Source organism: Mytilus trossulus, chromosome 8, assembly GCF_036588685.1.
Source record: "Mytilus trossulus isolate FHL-02 chromosome 8, PNRI_Mtr1.1.1.hap1, whole genome shotgun sequence".
Taxonomy (NCBI): Eukaryota; Metazoa; Mollusca; class Bivalvia; order Mytilida; family Mytilidae; genus Mytilus; species Mytilus trossulus.
The window spans coordinates 24,369,118-24,386,566 of record NC_086380.1 but is presented as its reverse complement, the minus strand read 5'-3'; the positions used below and the strand labels follow the sequence as shown (position 1 = coordinate 24,386,566).

The window sequence follows — 17,449 nt, the reverse complement described above, 5'->3', positions numbered from 1 at the left end:
ATTAACAGGCTGGAAAATGTCACTATTTCATGCTGCATTATATATGAAAAGGGCATGAAATTTAGATTAATTATACCATTAGGTTTGAAATTAACAATGAATTGATTATATCTTAACTGTCTGAAACTAATCATATGTCAGTATTTATTTTTGATGTGGCTAAACCACAGTCATAAATGTATCAGATAAACACTAATTCTGGAGTCATCACATGTGGTATTCCCACTGGTCCTAGCTTATAAGCATTATTTTGAGATTTGCAATTGATTAACATTTAAAAGATCTATAGTATACATGAAACAAGATACACATGATAAAGAGGAACCCTATGGCAAAGTACATTGTAACTTTATAACTTTTTCATTTATACACAACTAAAAGTGTATATTTCATCAAAACTTACATAGTGGAAATTTAAATACCTTTTTATAATGAAATATATTATAAGCGAACACATTATTCAAGGTATAGAGGAAATGAGTCTTTTATAAAAAGACATTTATCGGAAAGTAAAAAGGTTTGTGTTGCTCCTGCATATGAGTTGTTGGTACACAAATGTTGCTTATCAGGTTTTATAACTGGTTTAATATAAGATTAAAGTAAATTAAAATATATACAAATGATATTATCTTATCATTCTTTTAAACAGTTTTAAGGCTAGGGTATTTGATGTCTCAGTTACACATCCCTACCATGACGAAAGAAAATTCTTAAGCCCCTTTTCTTGTCTCGTCACTAAATGTCCAAAAAATTTGGTTCCAAAAAGCAGATTTAATACATTATTTCTAATATAAACTCAATAGTACTGTTAGTGCATAGATGATACAAGTTTTTAACAACCTTGACTGACTATACAGCCCTTGCATGGTCGGTGTGGATAGATGTATAACCAATCTGCATTTTACACATGCCTGTTCTTGTAAGAACTTCAGAAATTCAGCTATGTTTCTTATAATGTTTTTTGTTTTCTTGCTTTGTGTAAAATTTAGGCCACTAATTTTCTTGTTTAAATTGTCAAAACTCAGTGTTGAAGGCAATACTGTTACCTTCAATTGTTACACCAACCAACAGTGTTTGGTCTTGCATTGAGCATTGTCTCATCTGCAATCACACCACATCTTCTTATTTTGTTAGTGATTTGTATTAATAACTGTTACAGTGTATATAAGTAAACAAAGTTCAGCATGTTTAATCCTGCTAACATGTTTAATCCCGCCACATTATTTATGTATGTGCATGTCCCAAGTCAGGAGCCTGTAAATTCAGTGGTTGTCGTTTCTTACAGAAATAAGGCTGTTAGTTTTCTCCTTTGAATTGTTATACATTGTCTTATCGGGGCCTTTTATAGCTGACTATGTGGTATGGGCTTGGTTCATTGTTGAAGGCCGTACAGTGATCTATAGTTGTTAATGTCTGTGTCATTTTGGTCTTTTGTGGATAGTTGTCTCATTGGCAATCATACCACATCTTCTTTTTTATATTAATCATAAGAGTTGTATAAGTTTCATATGGTTTATAATAAAAAAATCAAAGAGCTGCTAAATATATAATACAGTGTAGACAATGTCATATAATTAGATTACAACAGAGACAACAAGTCTCTGAATATCAAGTAATTGTAAAAAAAAAATAGTACAAGTTACTTGATATAAATTATGATGAGGACAAAATATTTGTTTTATCTCAAGAACATTGGATCTAATCACCTGCTTGATTAATTGAATAAGATAAATGATTTATTTTAGATCAAAGTGAAATTTTAAAATTTATCCAAAACAAGTTATATAAGTTATTTCCAGATTATTAACAATATCATCATGTACACAAAAACCAACTACACCAACATTTATACACATGTATATTTACATTTTGTATGGTATGAAATATTTCAAAAATGATAATGATATTCTACAAACTTCATAGCAAGTAAAAAGACATAAGAGCATTGTCCCAAATATGAATCAACATTTAAAATTTTATAACTTAAATTTATTGCATTTATACACTTTTTTGTCATTTAAACCTGTATAGTCTGTTTTCGGATAAAAGTAGCACTATGAATAAAACAGTTTTTTGATTGTTTAAAAGATTAAGAATATTAATTTAACCCAGAAAAGATGATTTCAAGCAACTGTTTTGAGACTATTAAAGACCTTTAGCTTTATGCAGATAAAACCATGAGTATTTTCCCTATTGGGCAGAGGAAAATAAAAAAATAATTTCAACTATAAACTGTAGCTGTTTTGGATAACATCTAGACTTGCTACATGTCCCTTCCTAATTATGTTTTTTCTTCTTTTTTTCAATTTTGCCCCTCTAATAGTTTTACTGCTCAATTTTGCCCCTTTAATAGTTTTACTGCTATAACTAGGAGATTACAATTATAATGACATCTGCAGGAGGACAATCAGTAGGCTAGCACTTATCAGTAAACATATAAATTAGTAAGAGAAAAATAATAGAAAGGGAATTGTAGCAAGTCTAGATAACATCATACTTATTGTTCTATTTTTAAAGCATTAAAAACAGAAACACTATACACATACATGTATGACAGGAATATATATATAAGCAGGAGTTAACTTCTTTTCAAAATTTTGAAATCCATGTATGGTTATCATTACTTTTTTAAGTTTAACCTGTTTTTAAGCTCATTCCCTCTAAAAGATTTTTTTCTGGGGACAAAATGAATATTTGAAAATGTAAATTAGAAAAAATAATAAAACTTTTGTTATTTTGAATGAAGAACATATTCACCATGTTCACTTTTCAAACACGAAAAGTAATTTATATGTTGAAATTATAAATACTAAACAAATAATACATCAATTATTTGCAACAAATACATGTGTATTGTCTTTCAAAGTTGACAATTTCAGATTTTTTACTTTTCCTTCTTTTCAGAATAAAAAGGGGATGAAACAAATTTTAGTTTTCCACTTAGAAAAGCTGAAGAATAATCTATATTGTATATAGAACCAAGTTCTTTTAAGTACTCTACTTCTAAAGAGTCAAAAGCTTCATCATACGAAACAACATTTCCTGTATACCAGCCAACACTCCAATTAGATGTTCCTATTTCTTCTCTTGTCCAATATACTTTAATTCTGGACCCTATTTCTTTGCATTGTTCATAATGGTTGGCTTCACATGTGCGTAAATCATTTTCATTTGTTTCAATTTTTGACTCTTGCTCAGTCATCCATTTTGAGTGCAAAACACTATCCAACCAATCAAACAATGGGTCAAAGACTTCATGCAGGTTTTCTTCTGAAATGTGCTCAGGAACTTTAACTTGTGAGTTGGTGCGATTTTTAATATTGGAAAACTTTCTTTGACGGTAGATATGGTTTAATCTGTTATGGTGTCTTCTCTGCCATATAATGATACTGACTGCCTTTTCGGCTCCTTTTGATAATTTGCTAATGGTTGATTCCAAAATCAAATATGATCTTTTATGCCGAAGAAGGAAAACTCTCATTATCAATTCATCCTTTGTTCCACCATAATTCAAATTGTGATATTTTAGAATGCTTCGAAGCTTAAATATTGAATAGTTTGAAAGACTGCTTACATCTGCTGCAACACTACTCAAATTGCCATTATATGTTTCTTTCAGCGATGGAATGCACAGTTTCTTCTTTTCAGCTATTTGCTGCATAAGATCTGTTTTGGTGTATTTGCTGGCATATGTAATGTTTAGGTTTTTGGCAATGTCTTGAAGGTCTGCAAGAGACTTTTTGAAAAGTTCATTATCTTTCCATCGTTCCTTAATTTCATCAGCTGCAATCTGATGTTCTATTTTCTCCTCAATTTTTTTAAGTTCTTTTTCAATTTGAATAGGAGTCAACCATGACAGTAAAGCAGCAGAAGCCATAACAGTTTCAGGTATACTCACACACAATTCACTCAGCAAAATTAATGTGTTGGATGGGAGAAACAGTTCTTCCAAATCCCATTCACTGAAGGGTACTTGCTGTCGAGACTCAAAACACATGTAGTGTAATTCATCGCTCTCAATCCAACGCATAAAATCCGGCAATGGCTCTTTAACATATCTATTTACTTGAGTTGTTGGGCATTTGGTAAATATTGTTGCAGAGTATTCTGTTAACCATGCAGTTCTTACATTATCCGAAACAGAGTTGCATAAATGATTATAGTCTTCAATATAGGATCCTGCAAAGTTAGGTAGTAAATTCCAGGTTTGGCAGATGTTTGTAAGTAAAGGACAGTCTTTTACAAGAAAATCGGACTGACAGTCATTTTTTCCAAGTTCAGAAAGTTTCAGAAAATGCTTTAATTGATCTTCATCATCAAAAATATAGTTGTCTTTTACTCCTCGGAAACTGAAAAATTGGTTATTTCCAAATCTTGCAGATCTTAAACATGATATGACTTCATTTGCCATGCATTCCATATTTTCTAAATGATCAGAAGTTCCAGGTTTAGCATTTTTGTGGACAAATATCTCAGGCGACTTGAATGGACCATGTCTACTTAAAACAAGGTTTTCTGAGGCATGCGGTCTTTCAGCAGGATTGTCTTTTGAATTTAATTTTTCGAAAGAGATTTGTGTAACACTATCTAATGCCAGAAAATTAACAAGTCTTACTAATAGCATTCGTACAACGGAACTGGCTGGTGCCTCGGAAGGTCCATTATCCACCACAAATATCCATTTCTTCTTTAATTGTCCTGTGACAGAGTTGCGATAAAAAACATCAAGTGCAGGAATTGAAAGCAAGTGAAAAAGTTCATTGAAACATCTAAAAACTGTTTCAGGCTCATAAAAAGAAATATTGACCAGAGTGACAGGTTGACCAGTTCTCACCACATTCATAAGCGTTAAATTTGATGACTGCACGACAGTAGAAGAGGAGACAGTTTCCAGGAATAAATGTGTCATTGGTGTACATGCATTGGTTCTTGACTGATCAAACTGGTGATCTTGTCGAGTTTTGTCCCTCCAACTTTTGCCAATATTTTGTACAGGATCAATATCAGCACAGACTATGCCTTTGGCATCCTTTGCATCCACCAATGTGTTTTCTTTATCCGCAGCTGCCATTTCTAAATGAAAGTTTACATTAGATCTACAGTAGTGTGCATTTATTCTTTCCTCCATCATACCGACTCTTGGTAATGTTTTTAAAGAAATCTTTGCATTTACATTCTGTCCATCATGATGACGCTTTGCCTGCAGGGTGTTTTTCTTGAAATTTTGGGTGTAGGTATAGCATGTTGATAAGGCTATATTTGGTATACTGTCTGTGGCAACAGTCAGCAATATTTCTCTTGCGTCGGACATAGTTAAAGACAAATTTGGATTTTTGTACCTTGTATCATTTTCGAGCCTAGGGTGTATTTTACTTCCCTCTCCAAAGGCAAGCTCCAAAACCTCTGCAAGCTGAGGAAATTTATCGGCAATCTTTTGTCTTCCAGCACCTTGAGCTCTGGCTTTAAATGCATTTGCTTTCATTTTTAATATCTTCCTATTGTAAAGGCACTGCTGCTGTTTGTTTGTTAAATCATTCCTAACCGTTAGTAAACTCTGTTTTAAAATTTTGAATGAATGCATTTTTCTAGGAATTTCATCTCTAGCTCTTCTCCATGTCTGCTTGAACTTGGACCCCTCAATCTTACTCAACGCATTCACAGAATACAGCTGCACAAGAACTGCTCGTAAAATGCCTTTGTCTAGTTCAGTATCTGTAAACTGGAGATAGTCTTTTAAATTTTCCAATGTCTGGTCTAAATTCCTGTTTGCAAATTCCTTATGATTTACGGTATTAGCAATGGTATCAACAAATTCCTGAACATCACCTTCTCTGGATTCCATTATGTACCCTGTTCCATTTATGTAAATTTGCATTACAGGTAGGTACTTAGAAAGAGTTTCCAAGAGTTCAATTGATAGCTTCCGTTTATGAGTTGTCTCTTTTGAACCTTGATATTCTTGTTTGGATATCTTCAAAATGTCACACAAAGTCTGTGTCTTAGCTAGCGGCCCATTTTGTATTATATATGAGCCACATGCAATAACTCCTGCTAGATGACCTCGCTTTGACTTTTTTATTTCACACAGCATGCGTTTCTTTACAAATTCCAGAGCTTCTACCAATGAGCGGTCATATAACTTTGATCTATTTACGCTTATATTTTGGTTTGTTAAATCTTGAGCAACAGGATTAAAATTTCTATTTTTATTTCTGCTTTCATTCAGCGCTGCTAACCTTCCTAACTTGTAATAAAACTGTTCGCTAACATCATACGGTAAGGTTTGAAAAGATGAAATTTCCTCAGCTAATTCCTTTGTTGTATCATTAACTAATGTGGTTTCAATATTTGATTTGGGTGGTGTTTCCTTTTCTTCTGATATATTCATCGTGATATCTGGTGAATTGGGTATTGATGTGTCACTGTCTGATAATGTACCATCACTGACCAAGGGTGTGTTACTAACTGATGGTGTGTCACTGACTGACGGTGTGTCACTAACTGATGTTGTGTCAGTGACTATCGTTGTTTCACTGACTGATGGTGTGACACTGCTGACTAGTGGTGCGTCACTAACTGATGGTGTGTCATTTACTGATGGTGTGTCACCTGCTGATGGTATGTCACTGACTGATGATGTGTCACTTACTGGTGGTGTGTCACTGACTAATGGTGTGTCCCTAACTAATGGTGTGTCACTGACTAATGGTGTGTCCCTAACTAATGGTGTGTCACCGACTGGTGATATGTCTATTCTTGATGAATTAAATGGTTCATTTGATGATGCTTCCTTTTCTTGTAATTTGCATGTTCTGATGTTTTGAGAATTTGATGTTCCCTTGACTGTCTGAGTTGGATTGAGTTTCTTAATCTTGGCTGGTCTTTCATCACACTGAAATTAAAGAAAATCTAAATGATACTTTCTTAAATGATATTTTAAATGTTATCCTTTTATATGTATTTTTGATTTATTATGATTTTATTATGGATATATTATAAAAGTAACAAATAAAAAAAAATATCTTTTTGCTGTCAAGGTTCATAGTCTTTATAGTCAAAGTACATGTAGTTTATACAGCAAACTTCTGACAAATATTTGTTAATGAAGCCCAAAAGCTCTAAACTCAACCATTGCTGTACGGACAAGTTAAGAGTAAGTTCAAAAACAAAATGTAACCTTTTTGAACCTCAGACCTGGTCTAATTATTTATAAACATTCAAATAATCCCCCTTAATTTTTTTTTGTATCTCAAATGTGCTCTGCCTATAGAGCAGCTTAAAAAAAGGGCCAAGAATGGACAAAATTTTCAAGCTTGACACGGCTCTGAATTTGGATAGAGATTAAGTATTTTACACATAAAAGGTTTCTGACACAGAATAAATGTGAGTTGAGAACCTAAAAATTTGAAATGGGATATTTGATTAACTAAATGGTCCAATATCCCAAATCTAGTTTAATGGTTAAATTCAGCATAAAAAAAACCCACACAAAGTCAACTTAACATTCCTTTTGTGATATGGTACCTGGCGGCTCAATTTCATAAAGATAAAATAAAATAAACAATGCTACAAATTTCCATTAAACCATGCAGAAAAATAATGTTCCCCCTTTTTTGCCTCTAATTTCTAGTTCCTAAAAGGAACTGAGCAACTCAGCCTTGTAGTAGTGTTTACATTATAAGTTATATTGAACAAAGCACTGCCATATACATTTGGACAAGTACACTAATATTGCCAAATTCAATCATGATGAGGCCAAAGATATTTATTTAGTTAGTCCTTCATAGTTAAGTGTCTTAAATTTTTTTTTTATGTAGTATGTATACATGTATCTCTTATCATTCAGATACGTTTATCACTATAAAAAAATATAAACATGAAAAGCCATATTTTATTTGTTTCTTGAAAATTTCTGTTGAAAGTATTGCTCTCATAGCTTGATTAATTAGCTGTCCTTCTTCAATATTGGGTAGTTCATTAACTTTTCATAGAGGTATATATATAAATTTATAAGCAATTAAAATCTCGTTCGTTTGTTATTTTGAAAATCCTCTAGGGAGCAGTTTTTGAAGGTTTTGTGGAGTGAACATCTGTGAATACAGGAGATTGTTGTATTTAAAGGATGAAAAGAATGTTTGGGGCATGTTTACACTTCTCAAAACTTAAAAATGGGATTGCAATAAGAAAGTTTTGTTTTTATAAGTAATTCTTTATCTTGAAATTAACAATTATATTTATTAAGTGCTAATTCTTTTGCTGAGTAATCTTGCAATTATTTACCTTTATTTCTTCAGTTCTTTTTTTGACTCTAATGCTTGGGAAAAAATCTCCTAAGGTAAACTTTCCTCTTCTTGGTATGTTACCAGCCTGTAGCACATTTTTCTTTAATACACATGGAACAAAATGGTTTGGAGACCACCATCTGTTATATTTTGAATTAATTACTGTTGTTGTCCACATAATGTGAATAGTCTTATTTGTTCTTTTTAATTCTGGGTCAACTTTTCTATGATATAGACTACGATACATAACAGTTCCTATAAGATCTGGATAGACAGATATGATTGTACATCCTAAAACATTTGACATAGCCATCAGATGCCACATTTCACCCCAGGATGATTTCTCAGTAAACTTTATTGTACATCTTTCAAAAATTTCTTCAATAACCTTTGGTATTCTCAAATTATCAGCGGGAAGTAATGTTTCTGTGTACTGTGCATATTGGTGATTTCTACGATTAGACAAATACTGGTCCTTGTTATTCACCATTTCTGCAATTATACGGCACCTCAACTCTATATGTTGGTTTTCATATCCAAAAACATACATGGAACCACTCCTACACAAACAGTTTCCATCACCATACACTGGAGTTGGTTCAAAACCTGTACATAGTGGATCATCACTCGGATATAACTCCAAAGATATTTTATCTGTTTTACTGAACTCAATTTCCTTTACATCTGGTAGGACATAATCACTTATATTTTTCAATTCACTTTCAACCTCTTGTTTAAGAAAGGTGTATCCAATTTTCCCTGCTATATGAAATTTCTTCAACAGCTGCTCAAAAAACAAATTTCTTGATTGATCCATCTGTGCTTTTTATGTATTCTACAATATTTACAAATATGATAATTAGTACATGTATATTGACTTTAAAAAAAAAATCCATGTAAAGGGAAAAGGGGGGGGGGATATTTCTATACTTTTTTCAAGCCCCCCTTCAATATATGTCCCTTTCAAAATAGATCTTTTGAATCCCCTACCCTATTTGCCAACCTATGATGAGTTTTCTAAAAATATATAATCATTTTCAATAAAACATTGTATCAGTGGAGGCTGCAGACCTCGAGGGAAAATTATGGTATTGATATCATGGAACTTATTACTGATAGCCTGGTGTGATCAAAATATCAGTGGGAGATCAAGGGGGTAGGGGTTGGTACTACCCCCTTTTTGTCCATTGATTATAATGGGACATAGTTAAACTCCTCTTTTTATCCTGGGTTGGGGAATTCACCCTTTTAAAAATGGCCTCAAAATATATACCAACACATGTATCAAAGTAAGTTGCATCTACAAAATGTACAGTGACCTCACCCCAATTTAGTAAATTGTTGTTTTAATGTCTTATCCTTTATACTTCTATAAATAATGCAAATAAACTAACTTATGAGTAAAAAAACTGAAGTTACTATGACTTGGCAGGGAACATGGGGGTAACAACCTTGACATGCCAAAAAGCCAGTATGCATTTTTGAGCCTTAAATAATTTAAATGGCATATATTTATATATGTAAAAGTACAAAGTTACATGTAGCTAAAACAGATTGTTCATGGAGATAAGGTCACTTTATGTTCTACTACATGATTGTTTATTCATATTTTTTCAATAATATTTTCGCATTTATCTTCATTTCTGATATAAATAAATGATATATAAAGTATATGCAAAAGCAGTTATACAGACTGATAAAGATAGTAAATATATTGAAGTCACATTGAGATCCATGTGTTGTGGCTTTGAGGCATGAAATCTTGACCACAGGATTTAGAAGATAATCATACTGTAATGTAGAAAAGCACCTGCTGTGCTCATGATTGAATTTCAAGGATAAACAATTCACTATGTGTCTAGATATAAATTATTCCCACACTGGGCGTCTTATCTGTTTCCTTGCTTACTATATAGCTAATCCTTCTAATCCTGGGAGAAATGCTTGAAAATTTATAGAAAGTGTTTTGTTTTCCATTAAAAAATTAATTATTCAAGATCTCTTCATGAAATTTCTATTAAAAAACATATTTTGTAAAAGAAAGTCTAGATTTTTACCAAAATATAGAAAACACAAGATCCTGAAGAAATATAGTGAAAAAGTTATTACACTTATACAGCTCACTTACATGTACATATATGTTGTTTTTTTATTCTTAATTATTTTGAAAAAAGTAAATTTCCAAAGGTAAAGTGAAAAAATTGTTCCTAATAAAACAGGGGAAAGTATTAAACTATTTGATAGTGTGCTTCAAAAAAATTAGATTGCGATCAAATTTGAGTAAGTGAAAAAAAAGTTTTAGTTAAATACTTATAATTGTCCCTAAAAATAATGTTTATAGATGAATATATGGCTAAATCACAGGCACCTGTGTCAGAACAAAATATGTACCTACAAGCACATTAAACGAACAGTTCTTGTCATTCAGGATAATATATATCTAGAAGTAAAACAAGTAACATTTTACTTTGTAATGTAAAATGCGTTTGAAGTGTATTTTCAACTTTATATTTTAAAATAATTGTGTGGAACCTTTTTTGATATAAGGGTATAATTTTTGCCTGAGACCAGTTCTTTTGGACTAAATTGCTGAAAGAACATAATTTTAATTTATTGAAAACTCATTCATTTTGCATTATTACCAAAGAACATGGTATAAATTAGATGGTACTTAATGAAAGTATTTCAAACATGCATCAAATGGGTATTTTACAGTGATTTTTTTTTAAATACAACGTTAAAATTAATAATGGGTTTCTTTTTTCCCTGCTCTTGCTATAATACCATCTTGTTGGCTGTATAGGATTCCTATTTAATAGTTAACAACATTTTTTTCTACTACATGTATAATTATATAAATTGTACTTACCAAACACTTAATATTTCTGGAAAGATAGTTTTACTAGATGTCAGTACTATAAATCTATTGTTGATGATGAGTATCTTGATGAATTTCTTGAACAATGCTTGACTGGTCTACATGCATGTACCGTATATTATACATGTAAATGAAACTTGAAGCTTCCAAACTCTTCTTGGATCTTAGATTTATTAATTATCACTCTTGGGCACCAACTATAGTCAACCCCTTGTGGTTATGGACAAACAACTTAGCTTGAACCCTTTGATAACATCTTGTTGTTTGAATGAAAGTTTGAATTTCTAATTAGTGTATAATTAGTTACATCAGTAATCTGTCATTTATATCAAAGGCAAAGAGCCTGTTTCATTCATTCTTTGAAACAAGAAACAAAATGGAGATGTGTATAGATTTTGATGAATTCTTTGCAAAATATGACCTTGGAAGTTTGAAAGAAAAGTTTCTAGAAAATGAATTTTCAAGTTTTTTGGCATTGACTGAGGTTTCAGATGATGATCTTAAGGAAATTGGTGTGAAGGCAATGGGCAAAAGAAAACAGTTTCTTGCTGCAATCAAAGATGTTACCAGAAAATCTTTGCAGGGTAAGTAGATAATCAAACTTTTTTTTAAATACAATAGACATTTTTTAACATACTCCATGATTTAAACATGTATTTCATAGTCGGTATATACATGTATGTAAATCAGAGATTATGCATACTGACTGATTTTTCAGGGATTTTGCATACTTGTAATCACTAAAGTCATAAATGATTATATATAAATTCCCTGAAAATGATCTGATTTTAGATAGTCACTGAGAATTATCTAAAAAGTAATTGTACAAATTCTCTGAAATACTATCAAGGATTATCATTAAAACAAATATTCTGCATTTGGCAAAAATAACTCAAATACATATAAAGGAACCATATGAATAAGTTCTTTATGGTCTAAGAAGACAGCTTTCATTTCCTGTCATTTAAAAATTCGTATTCAAATGAGCAGTTTTTCTGGTGATATTTGATTGAACTATGTTAAACCATATGAACTTAATTACACAGGTCATGTAATTTTCAATTACACTAAAGGGATGAAAGTTAGTGAATACATTTGTACTAGGAATTCAAACTAAGCAAATAAAGGCTACTAAAAAAGGCTCAGCAGAGCAAATGTTCATAGTAAAGTATCCTTATGGTTTACAGAATAGAGAATAATTGGCAAACCGTGCAAAATAAAGTGCTAAAATATAAAGAATAGACGAAAAACAGACCAAAAATAAGAATAGGCAGTAATTGTGTGCAAAAATAAACAGATAAGAGAATAATTGGCAAATTTAATTAAAAATTTGTATACAAAAAAATGATTAAATAATAAAGGATAAAGAAATGAGGGATCCTATCCATACCTTCACACAAAAGGCATTGGATTACTGCATGTGTTTAAGATTTTTAAACATCATTTTATAGAATAAATTATTCTACTTTTATTTATTATCTCTTCATTCCAGTTATTATGTATAATCCCTGACATTTTTTCTAGTAATTATATGCATAATTAAATGAAACTTAATAATTATAGATAATCATTAAATTTACGAGAAACTTACATGTATCTCTTTCCTATAAATTCACTGTTACATATATGTATGATGTATCTATTGATACATGTTATTACATGTTCATACATACTTAGGGGGAAAAAAGGGGGGAGAAAATATGTATATAGGTGTCATACCACCAATTAAAAGTCCCTATCTGTTCAACCAAATTTTGCAATTTTCACAGCTTTCTAAATATTTTGCCTTAAGTATAATTAGGCTCAAAATGGTCTTAATATATTTCTCTTTCAAAAAAAGTTCAATTCTGCAAATTTGTTGGTTAGTTTAGGTGAACAATGACATCAAATGCACTATTTTTTGTCCAAGTAGGCCTACTTTTACATATGTTTTAAATTTGAGGGAGTAATTGGTGGTAAGACACCTAAAGGTCAGGAAAACTATCAGAAATATATATATCAACCAAGTTTTCTCATGTGAAAACCCCTCACTCTTTCCCCGTAAGCATGCATATATATGTTTCTCATAATAATTAAAAGTAGAATGATACAACTAAGTGACAAACAAGCATTTGATTTACTATTATAAAATATATACAGTTATAAGCTTGGAGCTGATTTGATATCTTGTCATTTTTTAAATGTATTTTTAGTGGAGAATAGGATAATAGATGTTGCCAACAAATCCAAGACAGAATTTCATCAGGATAGAATTGATACAGTTGTTGACATTGAAATGCCAAAACTAAGTGAGCCTAAACCAAGATCCAATGAACCACCCTCTAAGAGAAGACTTGATGTTCAATGTAAGTAATAACAATACATGTATATTATCAATAAATGGTTTCACTCCACAAATTTCTAAAAACTTCATTGTTAATTCATTGCTTTAAAAGATCAAGCTTTTGTTTAGTACATCAAGTACAAATCTATTTATTTCGTTTCAGTTGAAGAAGATGAATTTTCCTGTACACCTAAAAAGCAGTCTGGAAGTACAAGCAGCACACCAAGCTCAAGGTAAAGTTTTTCTCTAATTATACATATATATGTACATGTACAATATTAGGTCAGTGTCAGAAAAATATAAACTTTTTGGTATGAGGCTGGGAAACTGATGAAGGGCTAGGTTCTACCAAGCTTTTCACAAGTTTTGTGTTGCAACTGATAGCTATTTATATTGGAACACAATTTCAAACTTTTTTCATCCCTTAATAAACCCATGACTGGAAAAAGTGTCACATATGTATGATGAAATTGACATTGCAAAAAATATAGCTGTGTGACTATTTATGGAATAAACACAACTAGTTGCAGTATAAATATACATCTGTCTTTAGCAAATATATAATATGGTGTATAAGATTACATTTTGAAATTTCATTCACACTTTTTGCTAAGCAGGGGAGGATCCAGCCATTTTAAAAAAAGGAGAAGTTCCCAACCCAGGACGAAGTTGGGGTTCCAACTATATGTCCCCATTCAAATGCATTGATCGGCCAAAAAAAGGGGGGGGTTCAATCCCTGGAACCCCCCACCTGGATCTTTCTTTAGTTTTCTATACTTGTACTTGTGTTTCGCGAATTATTGTTTTTTGTTGGTCCTTTTCCTTTTTGGTAATTTGCATGTTAATATATATATATCTAAAAGAAATAACTTTATCTTATCATGTTTGGTCCATTATATATAATACCATGTGTATACAATCTTTAATAAATATAAGAAGATGTGGTATGAGTGACAATGAGACAACTCTCCATCTAAGTCACAATTTGTAAAAGAAAACCTTCATAGGTCCAAAGTATAGTCTTCAACACAGAGCCTTTGACTAACAGTCTAATCTATATAAAAAAGAAGAAACTTTTGAACTACATCAACAAACGACAGCATGATGTTTTATATTTTAATTGTCTAGTTTGTATTATATTATAAACTTGTTAATTTTCAGTTTAAAAAATTGGTTGGTTTCTCCAATTAATCCAGACAAGATATTGGAATCAAAGAAAATCCATCTGTATACAGAAGTGGAGGTAAAAAAAGTGTATGGGCTAAGAAGAAAAAAAATGGAATTTATGAACAATAAACTGAGAGAACTCATGAAAGATCCTAATATAAGAGCTAAAAACAAGACAATTATAATGGGAATGGCAGAAGTTTCATGGGACCATTTTAGTGCAATAGATGCAAAGATAGACATTATACAGGTTGACTCATTGATGAAGGCACTAGAAAACAGAGGCTCTAAATATAATGAAAAACAAACTAAGACAATAAAAAAAGATTCAGAGAGATTGAATAGAGCCCAGAGCGACATAAAAGTCCAGCTACACAGGATTAAGATGGCAAAAGAAACTTCCTATTCAAGTGAACAGGAAAAGTTCTCCAGAATAACTCAGAATGAAGAGGAGCTCGTAAAAATGCAGCATGAGCTTCAGAAAGCCACTGATGCATTAAGGAAGGCTTGTGGGGTGAAAATTCTGGAATTAAGTCAAATTCTCCAGTCTTTGGAAGAAAAAGAAGCAGAGGACTCAAATACATTTCTGTTTTCTCAAGAATCAACTGATGAGGAAATTGAGGAAAATATTATAAATGACATGAAAAACTCTTGTGAAGGTGTTAATGTCAGTGATGATAACGAATAGAAAAATTATTTGATGTACATGTATACATAGGGGAAATTAAAAAAGTTCCCATAAGGGCAATAAGTTTTAATGAAATGAAATAGCTGGGATTTTAAGAAACCTATTAAATATATATATATATAAAGAGGAAGGTGTAAAATTAGCTTAAAAGCCCCTTTTAAAAAAGTAATTTACATTCTTAAGGGAGCACCATGGACTAATCCACAACTCCCCCCCCCCCTTTTGTTGTCAAATTTTACAGAGATTTGCTCCACTGTTGCCTGTCCCTCTTATGAATTTATAGATTTACAAAATTGTGTGTGTCCTCTTAAGATTCATGATAGATGATATATTTAAACATAACCTCTCTGCCCAAGTGTTTGAAATATAAAACTTGTTTTGATTAGACATATGTTAGATAAGGGAATCTACTTGTACATTATTTAAGCTGTGGAGAAATATGTTTCAAATTTATGTTAAATAATAAGTTTTATTAATTGAAATTTTATCTTGGAACTCCTTCCCCTATTTATTTTCTTTCAAATAATTTATGTTTTGTTTGAAGCTTTGAAAGAGAATAAAGTATGTCCTTGATGGTTATCGTTTAAATGGGTAATGATTGTAAAATGTCAATTGGACCTTTTCTTGAATTTGGTCAAAACAAAATCTACTAAAGAGTAAACCCTGACTGCTGAATTAATAAAATTTGCACATACAGATTTTTTTAAAGTGAAGACTGAAGGTTTTTCATATATATTATAAAACACTCATTAATAAATAACCAGCTTTATAACAGATTCGTGTATCCAAATTTGAAAGGTTTAAAGTTGTTTTTTTCATTACTGCATGGTTATTAAATTTGTATATTTGTATATATGGTTTCAACAAAGATAAATTTATATACTAGTACATGTATTTATTTTATTTACTAGTTGAATGGAAATTTTACTGCTTATCCTCTACAGTTATAAACAATTTATAGTTAGTTTTCACATCCTTATGGTCAAAGCTTCCTGATGAGATCAAAAACAAATATTCTTTTATAGATAAGCCTATAAATCATGTAAATACATGATGAACAAATTGACCCCTACTGTGCCATTGTGCCATTATCAGGACTTGAGGTCAATTCAATTATACTGTACATTATTTATTTGTGAACACATGGACAGCATTCCATTAAGATTCTTGAATTAAGTTTCATATCACAAGGTGTCATCTCCTGAAGGATTCTTTTGGTAGAGCAATATTAAATGAATTCCACATGTTTTGTAAAATTCCTTTAATTTGGTGATTGCTAGAAATACATGTATCTCAAGATTATATATAAATATATATATATGATCCTATAATAATCCTTACTTATTTTCGGAGAAGCTTCTGTCTTTGTTTTGACTCATTTTATTTAATAGGGGGATACACAGGAAGAGAAACCCTTGTTGTGGGAAAAAATTATGTTACTTGTATAGGGAATCACTGAGGCAGCCCACGACACCATTTTAGAGAAAGTTCTGGATCTGCCACTGCATTGGCCTATTAACTATGCGACTTAAATCCTGCACAAAGAAGTGCCCTCAACTTCAATCTTTTTCACTGAGATTGTTTCTTACCAAAGGCAATGTCATGGTTTTACTAGGCTTACTCAACCAATAAAAACTGACAGTCAGGCCCACAAAATATCAATAGTGCTGGAGTGGCATAAGACATCAATCAACGTATCAATTATTCTTGTATGTTTGACAAAGTTATTGAAGTTTAAAAAAAGGCTTAACCCCAGACTGTTTAAGAAACACATTATGGTCCAGATACCAGGCTTAAAATTGTGTTCACCAGATAGTGTTCTATATATACAAAAAAGACTTAACCGTGATGCTTGAATCAAAAAGTTTAATAAAAGACCTTATAATTTATAAAGTATGAAGTTGATTTACCCAAAAAATTTTAAGAGCTTTAAATTTCACCAAAAACAGCTATGGTAACACAATCTATTCCTGGAATAAAAAAATCCTTAGTATTTTGAAAAATTAGTTTTGTATACAATGTTTAAGTGAAAAATAAACTTAGTCCACTTGTCGTAGTACTATATATTCCTTTCTTTCCATGGTCCAATATATGAATGAAATAGCGAAAAA

The 17,449-nt window shown here is 31.4% G+C and overlaps 1 protein-coding gene across 1 annotated transcript; it reads left to right on the top strand.

The window, feature by feature from the left end:
- The first annotated feature begins 11,113 nt into the window (after positions 1–11,113).
- Positions 11,114–16,201, top strand: LOC134680730 (uncharacterized). The gene is made up of 4 exons (XM_063539937.1): positions 11,114–11,744; positions 13,353–13,505; positions 13,647–13,716; positions 14,645–16,201. The coding sequence occupies exons 1-4, from the start codon at positions 11,537–11,539 to the stop codon at positions 15,336–15,338; spliced, it is 1,125 nt and encodes a 374-aa protein (XP_063396007.1). The 5' UTR covers positions 11,114–11,536; the 3' UTR covers positions 15,339–16,201.
- The last annotated feature ends 1,248 nt before the right edge of the window (positions 16,202–17,449 follow it).